The sequence below is a fragment of the Orcinus orca genome, chromosome 12 (genome assembly GCF_937001465.1).
Source record: "Orcinus orca chromosome 12, mOrcOrc1.1, whole genome shotgun sequence".
Taxonomy (NCBI): Eukaryota; Metazoa; Chordata; class Mammalia; order Artiodactyla; family Delphinidae; genus Orcinus; species Orcinus orca.
Window position 1 is genome coordinate 33,674,938 of NC_064570.1, and position 27,190 is coordinate 33,702,127.

The window sequence follows — 27,190 nt, forward strand, 5'->3', positions numbered from 1 at the left end:
TACTACTTTACCAAATTCATTGATTATCTCTAGTAATTTTCTGGTAGCATTTTTAGGATTCTCTACGTATAGTATCATGTCATCTGCAAACAGTGACAGCTTTACCTCTTCTTTCCGATTTGGTTTCCTTTTATTTTTTTCTCTTCTGATTGCTGTTGCTGATACTTCCAAAACTATGTTGAATAATAGTGGTGAAAGTGGGCAACCGTGTCTTGTTCCTGATCTTAGTGGAAATAGTTTCAGTTTTTCACCATTGAGGATGATGTTAGCTGTGCGTTTGTCATATATGGCCTTTATTATGTTGAGGTATGTTCCCTCTGTGCCTACTTTCTAGAGGGTTTCTGTCATAAATGGGTGTTGAATTTTGTCAAAAGCTTTCTCTGCATCTATTGAGATGATCATATGGTTTTTATCCTTCAGTTTGTTAATATGGTGTATCACATTGATTGATTTGTGTGTATTGAAGAATCCTTGCATTCCTGGGATAAACCCCACTTGATCATGGTGTATGATCCTTTAAATGTGCTGTTGGATTCTGTTTGCTAGTATTTTGTTGAGGATTTTTGCATCTGTGTTCATCAGTGATATTGGCCTGTAGTTTTCTTTCTTTGTGACATCTTTGTCTGGTTTTGGTATCGGTGATGGTGGCCTCGTAGAATGAGTTTGGGAGTGTTCCTCCCTCTGCTATATTTTGGAACAGGTTGAGAAGGATAGGTGTTAGCTCTTCTCTAAATGTGTGATAGAATTCACCTGTGAAGCCATCTGGTCCTGGGGTTTTCTTTGTTGCAAGATTTGTAATCACAGTTTCAATTTCATTACTTGTGATTGGTCTGTTCATATTTTCTATTTCTTCCTGGTTCAGTCTTGGAAGGTTGCGCTTTCCTAAGAATTTGTCCATTTCTTCCAGGTTGTCCATTTTATTGGCATATAGTTGCTTGTAGTAATCTCTCATGATCCTTTGTATTTCTGCAGTGTCAGTTGTTACTTCTCCTTTTTCATTTCTAATTCTATTGACTTGAGTCTTCTCCCTTTTTTTCTTGATGAGTCTGGCTGGTGGTGTATCAATTTTGTTTATCTTCTCAAAGAAACAGCTTTTAGTTTTATTGATCTTTGCTATTGTTTCCTTCATTTCTTTTTCATTTATTTCTGATCTGATCTTTATGAGTTCTTTCCTCCTGCTAACTTTGGGGTTTTTGGTTCTTCTTTCCCTTTTTGCTTTAGGTGTAAGGTTAGGTTGTTTATTTGAGATGTTTCTTGTTTCTTAAGGTAGGATTGTATTGCTATAAACTTCCCTCTTAAAACTGCTTTTGCTGCGTCCCATAGGTTTTGGCTCATCGTGTTTTCATTGTCATTTGTTTCTAGGTATTTTATGATATCCTCTTTGATTTCTTCAGGGATCTCTTGGTTATTAAGTAGTGTATTGTTTATCCTCCATGTGTTTGTATTTTTTACACATTTTTTCCTATAATTGATATCTAGCCCCATACCGTTGTGGTTGGAAAAGAAACTTGATACGATTTCAAGTTTCTTAAATTTACCAAGGCTTGATTTGTGACCCAAGATATGATCTATCATGGAGAATGTTCCATGAGCACTTTAGAAGAAAGTGTATTCTGTTGTTTTTGGATGGAATGTCCTATAAATATCAATTAAGTCCATCTTGTTTAATGTATCATTCAAAGCTTGTGTTTCCTTATTTATTTTCATTTTGGATGAGCTGTCCATTGGTGAAAGTGGGGTGTTAAAGCCCCCTACTATGATTGTATTACTGTCAATTTCCCCTTTTATGGCTGTTAGCATTTGCCTTATGTATAGAAGTGCTCCTATGTTGGGTGCATAAATATTTACAATTGTTATATCTTCTTCTTGGATTGATCCCTTGATCATTATGCAGTGTCCTTCTTTGTCCCTTGTAAGTCTTTATTTAAACTGTATTTTGTCTGATATGAGAATTGCTCCTCCAGCTTTCTTTTGGTTTCCACTCGCATGGAATATCTTTTTCCATCCCCTCACTTTCAGTCTGTATGTGTCCCTAGATCTGAAGTGGGTAGATAGCATATATACGGGTCTTGTTTTTCTGTCCATTCAGCCAGTCTATGTCTTTTGGTTGGAGCATTTAATCCTTTTACATTTAAGTCAATTATCGATATGTATGTTCCTATTACCATTTTCTTAATTGTTTTGGGTTTGTTATTGTAGATCTTTTCCTTCTCTTGTTTTACCTGCCTAGAGAAGTTCCTCTAGCATTTGTTGTAAAGCTGTTTTGGTGGTGCTGAATTCTCTTAGCTTTTGCTTTTCTGTAACGCTTTTAATTTCTCCGTCAAATCTGAATGGTATCCTTGCTGGGTAGAGTAATCTTGGTTGTAGGTTATTCCCTTTTATCACTTTAAATATGTCCTGCCACTCCCTCTGGCTTGTGGAGTTTCTGCTGAAAGATCAGCTGTTAACCTTATGGGGATTCCCTTGTATGTTATATGTTGTTTTTCCCTTGCTTTTAATATTTTTTCTTTGTATTTAATTTTTGATAGTTTGATTACTATGTGTCTTGGCGTGTTTCTCCTTGGATTTGTCCTGAATGTGACTCTCTGTGCTTCCTGGACTTGACTAACTGTTTCCTTTCCCATATTAGGGAAGTTTTCAACTATAATCTCTTCAAATATTTTCTCAGTCCCTTTCTTTTTCTCTTCTTCTTCTGGGACCCATATAATTCGAATGTTGGTGTGTTTAATCTTGTCCCAGAGGTCTCTGAGACTGACCTCAATTCTTTTAATTCTTTTTTCTTTATTCTGCTCTGCAGTAGTGATTTCCACTATTTTGCCTTCCAGATCACTTATCCGTTCTTCTGCCTCAGTTATTCTGCTATTGATACCTTCTAGAGAATTTTTAATATCATTTGTTGTGCTGTTCATCACTGTTTGTTTGCTCTTTAGTTCTTCTAGGTCCTTGTTAAACGTTTCTTTTATTTTCTCCATTTTATTTCCAAGATTTTGGATCATCTTTACTACCATTATTCCGAATTCTTTTTCAGGTAGACTGCCTGTTTCCTCCTCATTTGTTAGGTCTGTTGGGTTTTTGCCCTGCTTCTTCATCTGCTGTGTGATTCTCTGTCTTCTCATTTTGCTTAAGTTACTGTGTTTGGGGTCTTCTTGTCGCAGGCTGTAGGTTCATAGTTCCCGTTGTTTTTGGTGTCTGCCCCCAGTGGCTAAGGTTGTTTCAGTGGGTTGTGTAGGCTTCCTGGTGGAGGGGACTAGTGCCTGTGTTCTGGTGGATGAGGCTGGATCTTGTCTTTCCGGTGGGCAGTTCCACGCCTGATGGTGTGTTTTGGGGTGACTGTGGCCTTATGATTTTAGGCAGCCTCTCTGCTAATGGGTGGGGTTGTTTTCCTGTCTTACTAGTTGTTTTGCATAGTGTGTCCAGCAGTGTAGCTTGCTGGTCATTGAGTCGAGCTGGGTCTTGGCGTTGAGATGTAGATCTCTGGGAGATTTTCGCCGTTTGATATTACGTGGAGCTGGGAGGTGTCTTGTGGACCATTGTCCTGAACTTGGCTCTCCCATCTCAGAGGCAGAGGCTTGACGCCTGGCTGGAGCACCAAGAGCTTGTCATCCACAGGGCTCAGAATAAAAGCGAGAAAAAAAAGAAAGAAAGAAAGAAGAAGATAGAATTAAATCAAATAAAGTTATTAAAATAAAAAATAATTATTAAAAAAATCTTTTTAAAGTGAAAAAGAAGAGAGCAACAAACTAAAAAGCAAATCCACCAATGATAACTGGTGCTAAAAAGTATACTAAGAACAAAAACAAAAACGGACAGACAGAACCCTAGGACAAACGGTAAAAGCAAAGCTATACAGACAAAATCACTCACAGAAGCATACACATGCATATTCACAAAAAGAGAAAAAGGGAAATATATATATATATATATATATATATATATATATATATATCATTGCTCCCAAAGTCCACCTCCTCAATTTGGGATGATTCATTGTCTATTCAGGTATTCCACAGATGCAGGGTACATCAAGTTGATTGTGGAGATTTAATCCGCTGCTCCTGAGGCTGCTGGGAGAGATTTCCCTTTCTCTTCTTTGTTCGCATAATTCCCGGGGTTCAGCTTTGGATTTGGACCCACCTCTGCATGTAGGCCGCCTGAGGGCATGTGTTCTTCTCTCAGACAGGACGGGGTTAAAGGAGTAGCTGATTCGGAGGCTCTGGCTCACTTAGGCCAGGGGGAGGGAGGGTTACGGCATGCAGGGCGAGCCTTTGGTGGCAGAGGCCGGCGTGACGTTGCACCAGCCTGAGGCGCGCTGTGTGTTCTCCTGGGGAAGTTTTCCCTGGATCATGGGACCCTGGCAGTGGTGGGCTGCACAGGCTCCCGGAGGGGAGGTGTGGGGAGTGACCTGTGCTCGCACACAGGCTTCTTGGTGGCGGCAGCAGCAGCCTTAGCGTCTCATGCCTGTCTCTGGGATCCGCGCTGATAGCCGCGGCTCGCGCCCATCTCTGGAGCTCCTTTAAGCGGCACTCTGAATCCCCTCTCCTCGCGCACCAGGAAACAAAGAGGCAAGAATAAGTCTTTCCTCTTCGGCAGGTCCAGACTTTTTCCCGGAGTCCCTCCCAGCTAGCCATGGCGCACTAACGCCCTGCAGGCTGTGTTCACGCAGCCAACCCCAGTCCTCTCCTGGGATAAGCTCCGAAGCCCGAGCCTCAGCTCGCAGCCCCGCCCTCCACGGCGGGTGAGCAGACAAGGCTCTCGGGCTGGTGAGTGCCGGTCGGCCCTCATCCTCTGTGCGGGAATCTCTCCGCTTTTCCCTCCGTGGCACCCCTGTTGCTGTGCTTTCCTTCGCAGCTCCGAAGCTTCCCCCCTCCACCACCCGCAGTCTCTGCCCGCGAAGGGGCTTCCTAATCTGTGGAAACCTTTCGTCCTTCACAGCTCCATCCCACTGGGGAAGGTCCCGTCCCTATTCTTTTGTCTCTGTTTTCTCTTTTACCCTACCCAGGTACGTGGGGAGTTTCTTGCCTTTTGGGAAGTCTGAGGTCTTCTGCCAGCGTTCAGTAGGTGTTCTGTAGGAGTTGTTGCACATGTAGATGTATTTCTGATGTATTTGTGGGGAGGAAGGTGATCTCCGCGTCTTACTCTTCCGCCATCTTGAAGCTCCTCCCATTTAGGTTTTTCTTCATATAATTTGCTTTAACTGATTTTAAAAATACCTTCAAAAGAATTTAGGGGGGCTTCCCTGGTGGCGCAGTGGTTGAGAGTCCGCCTGCCAATGCAGGGGACACGGGTTCGTGCCCCGGTCCGGGAAGATCCCACATGCCGGAGCGGCTGGGCCCGTTACCCATGGCCACTGAGCCTGTGCTCCACAACGGGAGAGGCCACAACAGTGAGAGGTCTGCGTACCGCAAAAAAAAAAGAAAGAAAAAAAAGAATTTAGGGGCAGTTATCACTTTTTATAGATTAACACTTTCCTTTAAAGTCTTTTTGCCTCGCCAATGAATGTTCTTCCAGAGATTCAAAGAAGATCCCACCTGATAGCAATGTACTAATTAGAGACCATATGGACAGAGCTAGAGCTATGGGGTCCATAAAATTAAGTATCAAATTTCACCTCATTGTTGTTAAAGGAAAAAATGCTGTAATTCAATATTCATCATTTCCATAAGTTCAAACATTGGTATAATGTTTCCCAAAGTTTCTTTCAAGCAAATTATGTAAGCTATTCAAAATTAAATTACAGTGTACCTTTGACATTTGAGTTTAATACCTGATGCATTGCCTTATCACATGCTACTCACAAAGGCCAGTGATATACAATGATTTGTGATTTTCCCCCGTGTACATTTCAGTTTCCTACACTGAGAGGTGGATGTATGGAAACAAGTCAGCACCCGGCATCAGCCCCTGAGTTCAGCTTTGCTATGCCGTCTTTTCATTTCATCTGCAGGAAGTCTTCAGAAGTAAAAAGAAAAATACAAAACAAAACCAGCAAAAGCAAAAACAATACTTGGCCATATTTCATGAACGAAATGAGTTATAGCAGTATTCATTAATTTTGAGATTTGTAAAGGTCTTAGTACGCCAAGAATGTCAAAGATCAACTGTACTGTGTTTAGTTGCTAATCAGAGCTATCCATCTCTAAATATTTTCTCTTTATTTCCCTTGGTAACCGTGTCTTTACAAATTTATCTCCCGGAGAGGTATGTTTTTAATAAAAGAAAACTTGTGGTAAAAGGGTCATATTCCATCTGTGAAAGTATTTGCTCTTTAAAAGTACAGTTTCCAGACCACTCATTCCCAATTTTAAGCATTTATTATGAACTCCTAAATAAATTATTCCTTAAGCCTTTAGACTTCAAGAGATATTACTATATCTATGTACTATAGTCGTTTGGATTTTTAAGTAATGAGATTGCACATTTGTCTCTCCTAGAACCACCAAGACCCATTGCTCCTCCGCAGCTGCTTGGTGTTGGGCCTACATATTTGCTGATTCAGCTAAATGCCAACTCCATCATTGGTGATGGTCCCATCATTCTGAAAGAAGTAGAGTACAGAATGACATCAGGATCCTGGACAGAAACCCATGCAGTCAATGCTCCAACTTATAAATTATGGCATTTGGATCCGGATACTGAATATGAGATCCGTGTTCTACTTACAAGACCTGGTGAAGGCGGGACGGGGCTTCCAGGACCTCCACTAATCACCAGAACCAAATGTGCAGGTAAGACTGAAGAGCCGGCCACTCTGCCAGTGAAGGAATCTAGCATAAGGCATACAATATTCAAAGTACTAATTATTTGGTACATGATTAGTCACACTATTCTAAGAGTTCCAGTTGGAGCCTTAAGTATGTCATAAATTTGAGTGATTTAAGGGCAGTGTGAATGTTTCTCTTTTATTTTTCAGTAGTATTATGAATCCACAGTCTTTTCTTGCATGGTAATTTTGCTTGGCTTGCTTATATTTAGTCCAAAATCTCTGATTGATGCAGGTGAATGTATTATATAGAGAGAAAACCTTTGCAGTTCAAGCAAACGTTGAATACCTTTCTACTATGTGGAAATTGTCTTCCTTGATAATTTTGTTATGGTCAGTGCAGAGGCCATATCTGATAATACACATAAGAAAAGTTACTCTGAGCCAATCCTCAGTAAGATAACCCTCCTATTCAGAAAATCCTGTTGTCGAGGATGAATGCAGCAGCTTGGCACCCAGCTGTAAAATACAGAGGCTTTCCATATGTTTTTAAGCCTTGTATTGCCCTCCTAATGCCTGAAACAGAGTGGTGAAAATAATAGCACATGGAGAAAACACAAAGAAAGAATAAAAAGTGAAATAAAAAGTAATATAAAAGCATACATCCTAGTTCCTTATTGTACGATTGTTATAATGAGAGAAAATGTTAGCTATTTATTAAAAGCCACTGAAAAGTTTGTCTAAGTTATTAGAGTATACTTTTAGTGCATTGTTTATTTTATTGTTGAAAATAGTTTAATTTTTTAGGTCAGTTGAAAGAAACATTTTTTATCCATCAAGCATTATGTTGAAACACCTGCAAAGTTAGTACCTGCGTCTATGCGTCTTGAACATTTATAGATTTAGGTTCTGAAAATTGAAAACTAAGACCATGGGGATCTATGAAAATGTAAATGCCTGTAAAATGTCTTTCGTTTCTTTAACATCTGTTTAGCAGTTACAGTATTCTGAGGCTACCCACCAAGAGTACTGATCGAAGATCAAAGCAAAATCCATGCAATTACCTAATGTACTGTCATCCCTAAATATTTTTTATTCTGGTTCAATTTTTATATGTTAATATTTATATATTAATTGTAAATATCAATATATTTCATATATTAATATTGAAAAATGCTCACCAATAGGAAGCTTAACGGCTCCATCATTAGTCTCAGATGTAGACAATAGAGTCTAGTAATTTGCTGATTGGTGTCATACATTTATCCTGTGGTTGAAAAATAGCTTAACCTCAAAAACACTGGGTAAGTCTCCATGGCTCAGCCTAAATCACACAAATTGCTTTTCAAATTTGTTGTACAGCTATGTCTTTTCATTCTAGGTAATGTGACAAATTATTCTTATTGTAGTAGATGAACTTCCTGAGGGGAAAAACAATTTAACTCTACAACCTCAACTAGTCAGAGAAATAATTTAAAAAGGAGACAGTATGGAAACTGAGAAGTAGCTCACTCTTCCAAAATTAATATCCAGTGCTAACATAAAAAGATGAATAGTGATGTCCATTTTACTGAAGATATTGCCTACACATATTTTCTGATAAAATTACCTTTTTCTGCCTACATTTAATCCTTATAAGGTATATACAAATTAAAATAATAAGTGTTGATTTACTATTCCAGAGATCTTCCTTGTGACTTTTTGTGCCCTAACTTCTTTCTTTTAAATATCTCATCTGCCTTCTTATTTTTTTGTTTCATCAAAATAGATCCTTAAAAATTTACAGTACCACACAATGTGTTGTTAATATAATGTAATTTTTTAACTTAGGAATTATTTGAAATCGGCCATTGGTGTGAAGGCCAATGGAGATGGCAAATAAATGAAACTGTGGGGTTTTTTTTAATATATCTTTATTGGAGTATAATTGCTTTACAATGTTGTGTTAGTTTCTGTTGTACAACAAAGTGAATCAGCTATAAGTATACATATACCCCCATATCCCCTCCCTCTTGAGCCTCCCTCCCATCCTCCCTATCCCACCCCTCTAGGTCATCACAAAGCATCCAGCTGATCTCCCTGTGCTGTGGAACAGCTTCCCACTAGCCATCCATTTTACATTTGGTAGTGTATATATGTCATTGCTACTCTCTCACTTCATCCCAGTTTCCCCTTCCCCCGCGTGTCCTCAAGTCCGTTCTCTACTCTGCGTCTTTATTCCTGCCCTGCCACTAGGTTTATCAGTACTGTTTTTTTAGATTCCATGTATGTACATTAACATATGGCGTTTCTTTTTCTATTTCTGACTTACTTCACTCTTTATGAATAACTCAATTTTGTTCGTTTTCATGGCTGAGTAGTGTTCCATTGTATATATGTGCCACATCTTCTTTATCCATAGCAAGATCTTTTTTGACCCACCTCCTAGAGTAATGGAAATAAAATACAAAATAAACAAATGGGACCTAATGAAACTTAAAAGTTTTTGCACAGCAATGGAAACCATAAACTAGACGAAAAGGCAACCCTCAGAATGGGAGAAAATATTTGCAAACGAAGCAACTGACAAAAGATTAATCTCCAAAATATACAAGCAGCTCATGCAGCTCAATATAAAAAAAACAAACAACCCAATCCAAAAATGGGCAGAAGACCTAAATAGACATTTCTTCAAAGAAGACATACAGATTGCCAACGAACACATGAAAGGGTGCTCAACATCACTAATCATTAGAGAAATGCAGATCAAAACCACAATGAGATATCACCTCACACCAGTCAGAATTGCCATCATCAAAAAATCTACAAACAGTAAATGCTGGAGAGGGTGTGGAGAAAAGGGAACCCTCCTGCACTGTTGGTGGGAATGTATATTGATACAGCCACTATGGAGAACAGTATGGAGGTCCCTTAAAAAACTAACAATAGAACTACCTTATGACCCAGCAATCCCACTACTGGGCATATACCCTGAGAAAACCATAATTTAAAAAGACACATGCACCCCAACGTTCATTGCAGCACTGTTTACAATTGCCAGGACATGGAAGCAATCTAGATGTCCATCGACAGGTGAATGGATAATGAAATTGTGTTTTAAGGCTAGTTATGCTCTATTAAGTGGATGAAAAGAACATGTTGATGAGCATTGATTTATCCCTATTGAATACTTATGTTCAGAATGCATATTGAGCTGCAGTAAGTAAAAATAGTACTGTAAAGTGTTTGAGATATTTTACTTTGAGAATAACCTTATCTGTATGGGAGGGGATAGAGTAAAAATAACTTACATTCATAGCTGCTTTCAAATTTATAAATGTCTTGACATTTTGAAATAATATTGGTCTTTTTTTCTGATATGTTATTTGAGAAACATTTAAGTTGTGGGCTCTGTGGCATAAAATGGTATAAAGCTCACTCATCTGTAGTTTTACTTCCAAATGTAAAAAGTTTTTTTTAAAACTATCTTTCACATGTGGTGAGTCTTTGTCACATATCTTTATTAATTTATTTATGTCCTCACAAGGTGTGTTTGATGCAGGTTTTAAGGTAAAAAAAAAAAAGTGCTTATAAACTAGATTTCCAGGTACATTGTAGATTGTAGAGAAACTGGTTACTGTTTTATAGGAATGTCTACTAATCTTGCTCTATTATTAGAAAAAGAGGGAAAGCTTATGCAATTATATATTCTATTAATTTTTAAATAATCCTGAAAAGCAGAAGTTGGAGATAATTGAAACATTGCATGTCTAAATACAGAGTCAGTAAATGTTAAATTTATGATGTCCATCCACTTCTCTTCAAGGTTCCTTTCCCCAGGTTTAAGATCCCTCAAACCCTACCAACACCAGCATCATCACTAGACTCAGCCTGCTGTTTTATAACAACAAAATAGAACACAACTTACGCTATGATATTATCTGATATTTAGTACAAAAATTCTTCATAGTCTGGGGAAATGATCCCTTTAAGACACCAAACATAACTTTTGGAGAAGTTCCCATCTAATTCTATTAAATTGTGCAAACTCTGAATACTGGTTCTATAAACCATTCCATTTTAACAAATATTAGGAGAATGTCATGGGGTAGGGTAGTGTTTTACCATTAGTATCATCTGGTTGAGTAAATATTTATTGTTTTGAAATAGCTATTTTAATGCATTCTACATGTTAGACCACCAAGAAGCCTTTGAAGATAAGTATAAATTTTTTTTAGCTATATGTATGTGTCTGATATCAATTTCACATGAATTTCTTATAAGTAACAAAGGGATGATAATTACTTTCAGTCTCTCAGAAATTCTTATTTTATTTTGGTGTATCACAGAGGAACAATTTTTGACTACCAGGGACCTATCAAAGAGTAAATTAGTTACTATTTAGTGTCTTAAAAACTCCATTTTAATGTAGTTAAGCCTTTGAAATTTTACTTCTGGCAATAGTAAACTTTTTCATTCTTGGCAGAGATCTGTCAATAAATAATTTTACAGCAAATTAATGAAATGGTTTTATTTATGTATTAATGAGTATATTTTGTATTTTAAATGCAAGTGTAGATTTTCATAAGTCAGTATTGATTGGTACTGCTTTATAATTATTTGGATATTATTATCCGAATTTTGTAGCTGGTGAATCTAAGATTCAAGAAAAACAAAATAAAAACAATGATTTGGCTAACCTCAGCCAACTGGGCAACTGGGGCTCACACCCATTTTCTGGAACTTGAAAAGCCTGAATTTTTTCCCGTCTTTCTCCTACTACAGGCGATCTTTCCCACCCCCACCCCCTTTCAGAAGAAGAGTGTAGCCTGAGTAAATGAAAGTATGACGTCTGGGAGGGATGTACATTTTAAAAAATTGAATCTTCATGGCTGAATTATTCCTTGAGAAAACATAGCTTAATGTTTGCAACTTCAATTTTATTAAAAGCACAATTGATTAGTGTGTTGACACTCAAGTATACACTCTTAAATATTTTAAACAGTTAAAGAAGTGTAAAAAATGTTTTACACTATTCTTTTCTGAAAATGTCCTACCTAGTTGCCAAAGCTGTGTCCTTGTTTTCTTTCTGAAGTGCATTAAAATCATTTGGTAAGTGCAATTACCTGCTTCAGGGTTACTCAAGTTAGGAGAGATGGTAATTACAGCCTCTGGTGCCTGTAGCCACCTACACTTGCCTCATGCTTCTCTATGTGCCTGAGGGGTATGATTACTTCGTTGTTAGCTTACAGCCTGACCCATGTTATTGTTCACATAATGCTTTTTCAGGCATTTTATACATTTTTAAAAAGGTATAAATGTGACATTGTCTTAAATGGGAAGTAATTCAAAAACTCCACTGAACAGTCAAAGAAAGCACACTTGTTTTTTCAGTGTGTCTATTTCCTCTGGGTATACCATCTGGTACAGAAGCTAAGAAAATACAGTTTTCTCTTTCTCTTATTAAATGGAAATAAAATATGCCATCATCAGAAATTGTCTGAATTGCTTGCTTTGGCAATTGCATGTTAAAATTGCTCTTTTAAATTGCCTTCTGCTTCTGGGTAACCCATTGTGGCACTGCTTTATGATTAACTGACATTTTAACAGCATCTTCTTCATAGGGAAAGTCAAGAGTTCAGGGCGTCCAGAACGTAGTATATTTACACAGTTGGGAAAGCTACTCTCTACTCTTATATTGAAGTTCAGTGCTCTTGGCAATTCTCATTGAAAAATGTAGATCTATGAAGCAGTGAAAAAGAGAGTGTCTTATTTTAAACGTAAACATTTACTAAAACTGCATTTTTTTCTCTCCTATGTCCAAAATGGAAGGAAACAAAACAATACTCAGGCATACACCAGAAACCACAGAGTAAGGAATTAAATTTTGGCCTTTTAGCTATAGTATCATCAGCAAAGTGGAACCATATATTGATTTTTATTGTGGTCTAAGATAGCTATCAATCACAAAGACTATTTATCATTGAAACTCAGCCTTGCAGTTAAACAAAAAACAAAATAAACAGCTCTGTAAGAATTGGTATGGTTTAACAGTATAAGGTTGCCATATGGTTTGATTTCAGTTGAAGGCTTATATCAGTGCTTGTTTTAAAATTTTTTTGAAACTTATTAATATGATTTTTACATGGCTTCTTTATTGTTTTTGAGCAAAAAATTTTAAAGGCAATGCTATTATTATTGAAGTAAAAAAAACTAAATCTAAAAAGCCATAAGAAAACTAATGGAAAACAACAGTTCTTCAATTTTCTTAAAAATCTAAGAGTAAAACCCTCTTATAGATTTTTTTTTCTTTTTTAGTGAGTAAAACCTGATTTTGTTTTTCAGATTCTGTAGGGAATATTTCAGTTTGAAAGACATTTATCTATTCAGAGAAATTTTATTGGCTTTGTCGTTTGTTAACAGCACTGGGTTAAGTACTAGGTCTTCAAAGTTATACAAGCAGTGCCTTGCACTTAAGTTCCTAGTAGTCACGAGGGACAGCCCTATAAACAAAGAGTAAAATGCAAAGTGAAAGCAGTGAAGCTCTTCCTGTTTTTCAAGCAAGTGTTTCTGAGAAACTGTCACCAGGAAAAGATGGCTTTTAAACTGGATCTTAAAAATTGACTATGAGTTTTTAAGGCAGAAAGAACAGAAAACAGAATAAAAAAGAGGGAACCATATGCTTATCCCAGTTGTTAACATTGCTGATGTTTTTTGGATTATGAAAATAGATGGAGCATTGGCTGACTCTGGGCTGTGGTAGAACAGAAGCTGCAGGTGGGGATGTGGCCAGGGCTAATGTAGCCCAGGCTGCTATCCTGTTGTTTTTAAGAAGCAGATTGACATTACTGGATTTGCTTTTAGAAAGGTCATCTCTCTGTGGAAGAGGAGTTAGAACTAAGGAAAGACTGGGAGCGGAAAAACCATGAAATCATGCTTATAATCAAAATATGCTGTCATTATCTTCACTGTAGCATGTCTCTCTTACTGTAGATTAGAAATAGGATATCTATAAATTCCTGGAAATATTGTCATTTCTAATAATCAAAGTTCCTTTCATTAAAGGGATTTTAAAGATATTTTATAGGTGATCTAACTTACTTTATTGTTTGATTTACTTTTTTTTTTCAAATATGTGGGTCAACCAGTGTCCTTAATGCGCATGCAAAATCCATGGTATAATACGTTATTGTAGAGGAGAAAATTATGAAGGATTGGAGAGGAATTCAAGAGCTACTGTGTATTTGGTGGGATATTTATTCATTTCATAAATTTTATTGAGGTTGGAGTTGTATACATTGCCATGCTGAGGACTGTAGAAGATACAACATTAGTAGGACAGGTTTCCTACTCTTCAGGAACTGACAGTCTAGTGTAAGAAACCATAATACCAATAAAAGTATAGTAAGTTATATAATAAACATACAAAGTACTTTGGAACTCCAGAGATGAGGGGGTTAATTTCTGACCCCAAAGCCATTTTTCTCAAGCAATATGTTTGAAAACAATATCAACCATTCTTTCCTGAACACAGCTGGATTAACACTTCTGTTAGCCTTATCCCTAACTCCTTAACTGTGAGATAATGTATAAAACAATGTGCAGCCGGTAGTCACCATAAGGATGATTTGCCTTCTCTTTTTCCTTTCTTCTAACACATAGGGAAACTATATGCACAGATGGAGGCATTAAATTGAAAATATAATTCACATCCTAATTTCTTTTAATTTTTTTAAAGATTTATTATTTTATTTATTTATTTATTTTATTTTTTGGCTGTGTCGGGTCTTAGTTGCAGCATGCAGGATCTTTGTTGAGGCATGTGTTATCTTTTTTTCGTTCGGCACGCGGTCCGCTGGGGTTTCTTTCTAGTTGCAGTGCGCCGGCTTCTCTCTAGTTGTGCTGTGTGGGTTTTCTCTTCTCTAGTTGTGGCTTGCAGGCTCCAGGGTGTGTGGGCTCTGTAGTTGTGGCACACGGGCTTTGTTGCTCCGTGGCATATGGGATCCCAGTTCCCCCACCAGGGATCGAACCCGCGTCCCTTGCAGTGTAAGGCGGATTCTTTACCAGTGGTCCACCAGGGAAGTCCCTCACATCCTAATTTAAATTATCCAAGTAATTTGTGTGGTTGCTTTTGAATTCTCTGGGGCCCATGGATGATAGCAATGTTATTCTAAATTTCAATGGAGAGAGTGAGCTTATATTATATTTATAATATAAGCAACGTCTGTTAAGTCTCCTAGTAGTCTATAATGCTAGGAACCCCAGTATAAGAGTCATGAAAGGTAAACAAATATGAAATCCTCTTTCCCACTGCCCCTTTTGTTTTTTGCCTCAGGCATGGGATGTACTTTTAACCATACGTACAGTTTATGGCACGTTTTCTAATAGCTGTGTAACTAATTAAGTAGAGTTGGGCTGCTTTCAGCTTAAAATTATCTTCTTTTGACTTATTTCGTTGCTAGAAAGCATTTGGTACCAGTAAAAATGACACTTTTAATTTATCCACAGTACTTTACTACATGCTGAGTCTGTTAACAGTATCATTAAGTACTCTTTTTATTGGCTTCATTTGTTTTTATTGAATTTTGCATATGCAGTAAAGCTGACAGGTGAAAATGATTTGAATAACAGCATCAGTCCCATTAAATATCCTGGATACCCCTCTGGTCCTAGGTTTTTATTTGATATTAAGAAGTAGAAATAGCAGTAAAATAATATCTTAATAATGTCTTAAGTGATAATAACATAAGAATATCCGAAGAAGAAATTGACATGGGTAGAATTAAGAAGCTATGGGTCAGTCACCTCCTAGAGAAATGGAAATAAAAACAAAAATAAACAAATGGGACCTAATGAAACTTAAAAGCTTTTGCACAGCAAAGGACACCATAAACAAGACAAAAAGACAACCCTCAGAATGGGAGAAAATATTTGCAAATGAAGCAACTGACAAAGGATTAATCTCCACAATTTACAAGCAGCTCATGCAGCTCAATATCAGAAAAACAAAAACCCAATCCAAAAATGGGCAGAAGACCTAAATAGACATTTCTCCAAAGATATACAGACTGCCAACAAACACATGAAAGGATGCTCAACATCACTAATCATTAGAGAAATGCCAATCAAAACTACAATGAGGTATCATCTCACACCAGTCAGAATGGCCATCATCAGAAAATCTACAAACAATAAATGCTGGAGAGGGTGTGGAGAAAAGGGAACCCTCCTGCACTGTTGGTGGGAATGTAAATTGATACAGCCACTATGGAGAACAGTATGGAGGTTCCTTAAAAAACTAAAAATAGAACTACCGTATGACCCAACAATCCCACTACTGGGCATATACCCTGAGAAAACCATAATTCAAAAAGAGTCATGTACCAAAATGTTCATTGCAGCTCTATTTACAATAGCCAGGACATGGAAGCAACCTAAGTGTCCATCAATAGATGAATGGATAAAGAAGATGTGGCACATATATACAATGGAATATTACTCAGCCATAAAAAGAAACGAAATTGAGTTATTTGTAGTGAGGCGGATGGACCTATAGTCTGTCATACAGAGTGAAGTAAGTCAGAAAGAGAAAAAGAAATACCGTATGCTAACACATATATATGGAATCTAAGAAAAAAAAATGTCATGAAGAACCTAGGGGCAAGATGGGAATGAAGACACAGACCTACTAGAGAATGGACTTGAGGATATGGGGAGGGGGAAGGGTAAGCTGTGACAGAGTGAGAGAGTGGCGTGGACATATATACACTACCAAACGTAAAATAGATAGCTAGTGGGAAGCAGCCACGTAGCACAGGGAGATCAGCTCGGTGCTCTGTGACCACCTAGAGGGGTGGGATAGGGAGGGTGAGAGGGAGGGAGACGCAAGAGGGAAGAGATATGGGAACATATGTATATGTATAACTGATTCACTTTGTTATAAAGCAGAAACTAACACACCATTGTAAAGCAATTATACTCCAATAAAGATGTTAAAAAAAAAAGAAGCTATGGGTCAAGATTGATCAAACACTAAAGGATGTGTTCTGTATGAAGGATGGGCTCAAGAGACTCAGCCTGTGAACTTCAGACCTCTTCAATGGTGCCATTGTGGTTACACTGGTGCACAGACTTGTCCTTGATTTTCTTCCTTTTTACCTGGAGAATCTACCTTTGTCTTCAGTTGTCACTGCCTGTTTACATCCTTATTTGAATTATAATTTATTTTCTTTGCTTTGGAATAAAAAGCAAAATTCTTAAAGTCAGGCTTTGGCAAAAAAAAAAAAAATTGCAGTCCCGTTTTCTTGAGCAGGGTTTGGTGGGGGAGGAGTACAGCTTATTATTTTTGGAACTCACTTATTTAGAACCATTCTAGTTAGTGTTTTTGAAGAGTGTTGGTCATTCTGTACGATTTCTTGAGTGGAAAAAATTACTTTATAAAGATGTATCATTATTTTCATAATTTAACTTCACTCTTAAAATCTGAGGATGTGATCATCCTCTGAGAATTTCATGTTTTGATCTTCACTGTCTTCCTACAAGATACGGCCTTATTATAGCTAATAATTACTGTAAGGATGACTCTTCCATCCTTTTTCCTTTCCACCAACCTGTATATAAACTACAGAGGAGAAAAAAGCATATTTGAAGGAAAAATAATGAGTGGATTCTAATCTCGAGTATTGTAAGTTATGTTACACTTTGTGAACCCAACAAAAAATGAACTTCAAAGGGCAGAAATTCATGCGTTCATGTCACCCTAAGCAAGATACGTGCAAATTCATCTGTCACTACATATGATATGGCCTAGAAATCATTGAGTGATGTCCATTTTAATTGTCTCAGCCAAATAATATGGGTGAAGTTTGAGTTAAAATAACTCATCTTTCATTCTCTGGCTTTGTAACTATTTCCTACCTCTATGTAATACTTCATAATAAAAAAATAGTCATCAAAAAAGTTTATTTTTATGTGTTATTGTAGTTTTAAGCCGGTACTGTTAAAATATATGAACATCATATTTTTTGTACTCTTACATGTGAATCTATAATACTTTACTGTCAAAATACCTTTGTTTTAACATATTATATATATACATATATATATATATATATATATATATATAATAGGATCCCCTTTTAACAGTAATTATAGAAGGAAAGTGAAATAATTTCTCTGCCAATTATTAGGCATTTCTTAAGTCAAGAGCACCATATACATAGGATGCTTGCTCAAAACTTACGGTAACATTTATTGGAAATCATAATATATTGCTTTCTATACCTTTTTCTTCTCTAAGATATATCTTACAGGTGAACAGTGGAATGGATATGTAGTTTTGAAATATAAATGGCAGTATTCTTTGACAAGTTTGTTTAGATACTTCATTAACTTTTCTTTAAATCTTTTTTTGCCATCCAGTAAATTATAACAATAAAAGAAGTTTAAGAACATGTTTTAGAGGTTTAATTTATCCAATACTGAACAACATAATCTTAAGCTGCCACTCATTTTATCACCATTATACGATGGCATTTTAAAGCTTTGGGGAAAAAATATAACTTAAAAACAAATTGGTATATTGATGAATTTGTGATTTTTGAACAGATATGTTGGAGCTCACTCTAGTAGTTTAAGAACTGCAATATGAAGATAACAATAGCTGTTCCTTCACCGTGCATTATGAAACGTGATGATGCTGTAGAGCATGAAGCTTTGTTTTCTTAAAACACAATTTATATACATCAGATTATTAACATAGACTTTCTCATGGGTTGGGCCAGCAGTCTGTTGTCCTTCATTTAGTCAGTGAATTTTGAACTCCTACCAGCACTATGGTAGAGCTGGGCAAAAAGTGAAGAGATGACAACTTCTCTCATTTATCTTGTTTTTAAAAGTAAAATTAACAGGTAACTTAGTTAACTTCTAACAAGTGACAGAATGTGGAAACTGACTCATTCTATTTAATTTTACTTAAATGGGTTATTTTCCTCTGTATTTCCAACTCACATAAAGTACATCAGTAGAATACAGAACTCTGCTTATTCTGGAAAGCAACAGGGAGAAAAGTTTTTCTCTGAGTACTCCTTCCAGCTGCTCAGATAATCCTTTCATTTCTGCCTCCTCTTTATTTCTGGCTTACTGTCCACCAAGAGAAACATGCATTTTTGTAAGGCTAAGTTATATCAATGAACCAGTCACTTTTACAACAGGTCAGCTCATTGAATTAAATTAATATTTGATTTTCTCAGCTTAAATGAACCAGTTTAGGTTTTCCGTTAAAATTTTTGCAATCAGTTTTAACAATTTGGATACCACCTTAAAAATTATATAACTGAGGAATACTGAAAAGCAGAATTATTGTTCCAGAGTTCCCTTTTGTGTTTCTCCATTCTGTCTTCTGGTGAATTCCGCATCATAGGTATATGCACTGTGCATGTGTCTGCTCTCTAAAATAACCAGCTTTGCTCTGCTTAGGAGGAGAAAATGTGCTAGGGGAGCACTAACTATCCCTAAGCTTAATTTTTTTGGAGGTGCCTTACTGGAAGTCCCAGATTTTGTAAAGACTTCATTAGAATACATACACCCAAATAGTTTTTATAAATTATCCATAACAAAGCATTACACTAAATTTCACAAATAGAATTTTTTTAAAAAGCGTTTTCAACACTACAGTGTTTATGCAACTGTTGTCATTTTTGTCAATGCAGTATTAGTTTTCTCCATGCCCATGCTTTTTTCTTTAAGATGTATATACCAGTTTACGTTCTGCTTATTTTATTTGCTGTGATATTAACTCATTTCCCATGTTTCTACGGGACATTCTAACCATCATCTTCAGTGATTGCTTAATATTCTATTGGATATATGTGCTAGAATGTATTTAACCATTCTAATAAAAGTTTAGGCTAACTCCAGTGATTGGCTATTGTGAATGTTGCAGTGAGGATTATGCACTTGTCCTTTTTCTACGTGGCTGAAAAGTACTTGACACATACTCTTCAACTACTCTGTAAGTACTGTATTAGTACACTTTAATGGACCAGCAAGGGCATGCATTCAGTCATGCAGTTTTAGCACAAGATAGTACTTTATAATTAATCAAGTCCATGTCCCCCATTTATCACTATTCTGCACACTGAGACTCAGTGAGGTAATCTGATCAACATCTTACAGCTATTTGATGAGAAAACCAAAACTATTATTCAGATTGCACTTCTTTTTGTTTTTTTTAAACATTCATGTGACTCCCTTTTTAAAAGAAGAATTTTTTTTTTTAATTTATATTTTTGGCTTTGTTTGGTCTGCATTGCTGCTCACAGGCTTTCTCTAGTTGCGGTGAGCGGGGGCTACTCTTCGTTGTGGTGCACGGGCTTCTCATTGCAGTGGCTTCTCTTTTGTGGAGCACGGGCTCTAGGTGCACGGGCTTCAGTAGTTGCGCACGGGCTTAGTTGCTCTGGGGCATGTGGGATCTTCCCAGACTAGGGTTTGAACCCGTGTCCCGTGCATTGGCAGGTGGATTCTTAACCACTGCGCCACCAGGGAAGTCCCACAGATTGCATTTTCTTGTTTTCTTTTACATGAGTATGTCCTACATGCCAGATAGTGCCTTAAGTGCTGGGTATTCTAAAACGAAGACTCTGCTCTGCAGCCACTCAAAATCTGGGGAATCATGATCATAGTAATTACCATTTATTGAGTACTTACTATGCACCAGGCACTAGTGTAAACTCTTAGATTCAAATCCAGGCTGCCTGATTGCATATCTTTGCTGAGCTGCCCGGAGAGTTTAGCAGGTAGGTATATAGGTAAATAATTAGACCAATAAGTGGCATAATAGATGTGCTTTCAGGCTTTATGGAAGCACAAAGGAGCCTTGAAGTAGGAGTAGAATTTTATGAAGCAGCAGATCATGAGCAATTATGAGCTGAGATTTGTGAGTCAGTAAAATCTAGATTAAAAGCTGGCTGTAATATTTACTACTGGGCAAGTAAGAATCTAATGTTTCATATTGTCATCTGTAAAATTATGATAAATAATTGTACCTGCCCAACTTGCTGTTTGTGAGATAATCAGTCACGTGCTAAAGCTGAGAACTGATTGTTAAATTTTCAGGGATTTTGCCAGCCAGTTTTACAATCAGTATTAAAGAATAAATCATACAAACTTACAATTATATCAATTATATTTTAAACAAAAGTAATACATACTCAAAGGTTCCTAACTATTTTAATATAGTGAACTATTATCTACGTTCTTGAGACTATCTATGTCTATTTTATCTGTATGTTGGAGATACGACACAATGCTTATCTCTTCCAGTTCTGTCTTGGGAAGCTTAAAACTGTAGTGGGAATATTAGAACATGGAGATTGGCAAATGCTGCAAATCAGGACTAGTTTCTCTCACCACCTCCTCTGTTTTCTGGAGAGCCAAAACCATGTTGAAAGTGCTAAACATTTTCCAGCACACCACTAGAGATAATGCATGCAAAATGCTTACTTAGCGCAGAAATAACCCACAGTAAATATTAGCCATTTCTACATAACAAGCCATTTCACTAAAAACAACTTTTCTCCAATATTTATAGAATTACTAACATGCAGAATATCTGAAAGAATTATGCATTGAATACCACTACAATTTTCCTTTTGCTGTACTTCCTATATCACATATTTATCGATCTTTCCAACTTTTTATTCATCTATCAGTACATCTTAACTTTTTAACATTATTTTTTAATACATTAGAATATTTTGTTCAAGGGAGTGATTTTTAAAGAATAAAGAATATGTAGTTTGAATATTTTTACTGAAATGTTTAGAATGGTTTGGTTTTTAGAAATATTTCTCTAGTGGTTGTTGGGAAAAGGATTGAAAGGAGATTTCAGGAGATTTAGAAGGCTTCTAATACCAGTCTAGGCAAAAAATTGATCAATATTTGAACTGAAGCAGTGCAGATAAGGATTCCAATGCTGAGGCAGAGATGAAAGAGATTTGAGAGTTGCAATTAGTAGAATTTTGTGACGCATTGGAAGGAATTCTGGCTTGGAAAAGTAAGGTATAGTGACAGGTTTTAACTTGAAGGGGTAAAGCATTGGGAAAGTGTTGGAAGGGAGGTTGCTATGTTTAGTTTTAGAAGTGAGATATTGGGTAGGCAGTTATATTCATGGATCTACAGTTCAATAGAGAGGGTAGAGAGCAGGATGTACAGATTGGGGCATCATCACCATTACATTCGTGATGTTGGAGTCATGGGTATGCTTTCCTTGAATTAGAAATTCAGGTAAATTTTGTTCAACCACATTTAAAAAAAATTTGGGGGAGGGTTGAATTATATTGTATACGTTAATATCTTTTTGCATGAACTATTCAGATTACTGAAACTGTTCAATGTTTTTATGTAGAACCAACTTAAAAAAATACAGTGGCTGTTTTTTATTTACAAATGCATTAAACTTGATCAGTATATACTTTAAAAAGACTGATTAGTTTGTCGAATTATGACATCCGTAGTTACGTTTTAAGTGTTCCCCATAATGAGTAGCTCAGAGCATTATGCTAAAGGCAGAATCAAAATGTGGTTTAGTTTTGATTTTCACCAGCTGATCCTAGACGAACTTGCCCTCTGTTGAGTGCATTTCTGTCCTCTTTCCCATTTGCTCTCTGACCTCCTTTGGTACCTCATCTCAAAGATTCATGGTGTTCTTATGCAGAATGCATGCACTTAGGAACTCCACACCATGACAGGAGAGGGTCATGAGCACGTGTAGGAGGGATTAACAGCAGCAGAGGCTTGGTCATTCTTTGGGATGCGAGTATGGGACAAACAGTTGTGTTTGCACTGATATCCTAATAGAACTTTGAGTTATAACAACTTATTTTTTCAGTTTTGTATCAAATTCTACACTTGAGTGCTTTGAAAATGAACTAAAATAATTATTGTGATTCTTTATACCCTCAAACCAGAAGCCTCTGTAGGACAAATTTAAATAACTAGACTTTCCAAGGATTTTCACCAGAGCAAGTGAAATAAAGTACCTATTTCAGTGAATAGCAGAAAATAAGTGTTTCTTTGTCAGATTTTAGTGGAATGTTCTTGTAGTCTAAAAAGTAGGTCGGCAAGACTGAGATTGTATTGTAAAACAGCAGTACAAATATCTTCTTAAGGAAATGACTCTACAGTTACCTATTATTAAAACAAAAACAAATTTTAGTGATTTATTCCTTAAACTATTCCTTAGTCTTTGAGTATAATGCTAATTATATGGGCTAGGTTAATGGGATTTCTACTTTTTTTAGCTGATCACTTTTTCTCTCAGTTGCAATATTTTATAATTGTAATTTTGTAAGTAATCAGTAAGCCCTTTTTAAACCTCTGTTTATTCTAATCATTTATTTAGTTGTGTACAATTTCAATGAAAGGATTCTCGAAATACATTCTAAAGTTGGTTAATCAATTCTTTTATTATCTTTTAAGAAGATGAGTTGGTATGACCTCTATTATGAAATTGACTCCGAGAGAAAGTGTCAAAGTTGGAAATCTATTAAGCTCCTGGAAATATATTTTGACAGAAATATGTATACATATATTTGTAACAGTAAAGTTAAAATTGGGTAATATTACTATTATTTTAAATTTAAAGTCACGAATTGATCTGATGCAGACATCTTTAGGAGTTAGAAATATTCTTTAAAAAAAAATAAGAGGGTATAATCACAGCCTTTTAATACACCTGTCATCAAAAGTCTGAATAATAGAGAAATGAACATGGACCTGCATGCAGCAGAACAGTAGAGCATAGATGCTCCCATATTACAAACAGTACACAATATTTTAATTTTCATGGGACTAGTAAACCATTTATTATATTATGGTTTTAGCAATGAATAGTGCATATGTCTTCAGTTAAAAATATATCCTTGGCTTGGAGAGGTAGTATTTAAGAAGTTTGGAGTGAGAAATGGTTTGGCAGTGTAACAAGGCATGTTAAAGTGCCTACCTTGAAAGGAAAGAAAAAGAGATAGACATTTCCCATTACTACCTACTGTTAGGTGCTCACATTATCCCTAAACAACCTCATGCTTGTGGCAATAATCATGCACTGTCGTTTTTTGTACTAATATGAAAGGGCAATTCAATCTTTTTGACAAATACTGCATCACTTCTGGCTTGGCAAATTTTCATCACACAAACCCAGTTGATACATATATAGGTTGTGACACTCTGGCTGAAATGACTTTGGATTAACTGTATCGAGGAAAGTAAAATTTTATTTAAGGTGTTATTTTTCTTCCATTTTCCTTTTCTTCTCTTCCCACCCCAGCCTACCCTCACTCTTGCCCTGAGTTCAAATTCATCCTACTTCCTTGTTCCTTTATAAGCCATATCATTATATCCAGAAAATGTCTTACAGTGAAATTGAAGGAAGCTTTCCATGGATGCTCGTCGTTTGCTTCTTTGTTTATATTTTCTCAGTTGTCTATGCACATCTATGTCCACATGCACCAATGTACAGTCTAAGGGATTCACAAAATTTTTGCTTTCTTACTGGCGCTCTTTTTTCTAAAAAGACCTATTGTGTATAGTTTTTATAACCGTAGCCTCTCAGAGTCATTCATAGTCTCTGAGTTGGTGTGAAGTATAAACAAAAAAAACAAAGCATTTTTGCTTTCATGATTTTATAGTTACAAGTTTTGTACTCCTAAAATGTCCTTTGCAATCATGCCTGGTTTGGAAGTAGTTGTTTTACTTTTTTTCTTCTTCAGTTGCTACATCTTCTTAGTTGCTATATATCTCGTGGAGAGGAAATGAAAGGTTTATTACATTATTACTTTAAAAGATGACACATGAATTCTGTGCTAACTCCCAAAGTGGCACTCCTGAGAAAGAGGTCATTTGTCTGGTAACTTAATATGCCAGGTAAGATTTGTTTGTATTTTAAATAAAGTTACTGAGTTAGGAAATACTAACTTTAGAAAATGCAGACTAAAATCAATAGTTTTTCTAAACCCCCAAACAAGATTACAAAGGAATTATTCATGTCTTTAGCCTCTTTATCATTCTTTCTCAGTGAAGTAGCCTATATTGAGTAAAAGCATAACAAGAATAACAAGTAGAAAAATAATTTTATATATGATTTTTAATTTAGAAATTGATTACAGTCTTTTTTCCATAGCAAATAGCAATGTAATAAACTTTTTGGGAAAAATTTTTGGTATAGTTTTTAATTTAAACTTGTACCTTTAAGATTGATTTCATTTGATAGACTGCTTGCCATCAAACTCGATATTAATGAAATCTTTACTATTAAAATTGGATTGTTTTTTCCTGGCTCTGTACATATTCTGTGCCATTTTGCTTTTCTCACCAACCAAGTTGTAATAGTATTTTGTATTGTGGTGAGGTTTGAACATATACTTATTTATAAGGCACAGTACAGGCTTTGTCTCAGGTTAAACACTGGAATGATTCCAAAGAAGTTTTTCTTTGTTATCATTGTTGATTAATTTTGGAAATTTGTATATTTTAATCCTGAAGTGGGTAGTTGTTGTTTGATGATATTGATAACCTAAGTGAACTTAAGTAACAGAAAACATAACACCAGTGTTGATTTTACAGGATATAAAACATTATTCAAATAGTCTTTATTTTATTATTTATATGTTTACATACAATTATATGTATTATTTACATCCTTCTTAATTTCAAGAACAACTTGAGATGGTTTACTAGAATATACAAGATTGAACAGAAGAAAAGGAATTGATAAGTAACTTGGGAGAAAAAGGGACACTAGGGGAAAAAAACAGATAGATTTAGAGGGTAATAAGAGTAAACAAACATTTATGTCATCTAATCTGGTGTTATTAGGGAGACCATGGATTTGGTTCTGTGTTTATTAGTAGTAAAAGCAAAATCTAAAACACAGATTTATTTTGTTTATAATAAAAAGCTAACTGACACAGATTTATTTTGTTTATAATAAAAAGCTAATGTTTCAGTCACTTACAGCATTCTAAGAACTGTGCTCAGTATTTGACACGTAATTATGTTATTTAATTATTGCAATGCCCCACAAAGTGGTGATTTGTTCAATTTTACGTATGCCAGAGAGGAATCTCAAAGAAGTTAAGAGTTTTGTCCCAGGTCACACAGCTATGAACTGGTTGAGCTCGGATGTGAATCTGGATACTTCTGACTCCAGGATCCATAGTCTTATCCACAGAAGTCATAGTTTCATAAGATAAATAAGTCAGTTTCTTCAGGAAAATATACCTTGTCTTAATTCTGAGGCTAAGAAAAAAAAAAATCTTCTCTGGAGCTCAGCCTTGGTTTAAGGATAAAATGGAGCCTGTCTAGAGGACCGTCTGTAATGCGTATCCTTCAGGCAATCCTCTTGAGTATCTCTTTCCTCTTGTGGCTACCAAATTATTTTGTCTTGAGGCTATGAGCAAATTGATTTTCTAAAAGCTAGTCTCCTATGAACAGTTAATATTAAAGCCACAGGAAAACTTGCTGGTCAGAATTTTAGTATCTTTTCCCTCATCAATATCTAGAAAAAAATACTCATATAATTGATACCTAATCTAGAGATTCATCTATCACACAGAATTTTGATAAATATCCAATGCTATATCACATAGTTTTAAACCATTTTTACATATCTGTTTGCTTTTTTGTCATCTTTTACCTATCGAACTATAATTGTTCTATTGTATAAACTTTTATAAAGATGATAAATTAGGTTTTAGTTTCATTAATTTTTAATAAATCCTTGAATATTCATTTACAGTAGTACCACATGAACTTTATAATAAACTTTATTACTTATTTTATTAAGGTAGAGGTATTTTTGAAAGTTTGTCTTAGTGAAGGCAATGCAAAAAAATTTAAAAATATCCTCATTAGTGGTTATGAAAATCTTGATTATTTTACTTACCTAGTTGTGTGTAGGTTTTGGGTCTGCTTTGTATTACTTTATGTATGTAGATATTTTAAAAATAAGGTTTGTATTTCCTAATTGTTTTTAGTGCCCGTGAAGTCAGTTTGATTTTTCTATTGCATTCATATCATAGTTTTAAAGGTTGAAATCAAGTGTACAAGAAAAGAAAACAAAATCGCCTAAATGTTCTATCATGCAGGAAAAAAAATTTGATCATTAACTTTTGGTGAATTTCCTTTCATGCATCACTTTCTATGTGCATGTGTGTGTATGTATGCATATGTGTGTAAAGAGGAAAAAGAGAGAGGAAAGGGTTAATGGTTGGATAAAATAACTTGTAAAATGTATTCCATATGCACTAGTTCTTAACAATAAATATTTAATTAATTTTTATATAATAAAATAGGAAAGTAGGTAAAACTAAAATAATGACCATCAGCTAGGTAAAATTTTCCCATCACAAGTGTTTCTTTCCATTCTTTCTTTGGTTCCTTCCTTCATAGAAGTTTTATTCAATGCAATAATGCACCAAAAAGTCCTGGGTGATTTTATAGCAATTCTAAACA

General features: G+C 35.8%; 1 protein-coding gene across 8 annotated transcripts in view; it reads left to right on the plus strand.

Moving 5' to 3' along the window:
• Positions 1-27,190, plus strand: part of PTPRK (protein tyrosine phosphatase receptor type K) — a 566,839-nt gene that overhangs the window by 344,380 nt on the left and 195,269 nt on the right. For all 8 annotated transcript variants that reach the window (XM_049695646.1, XM_049695648.1, XM_049695650.1 and 5 more), the window contains exon 7: positions 6,432-6,725. In XM_049695646.1, the coding sequence (XP_049551603.1) occupies positions 6,432-6,725 (294 nt within the window). The remainder of the gene's footprint in view (positions 1-6,431; positions 6,726-27,190) is intronic.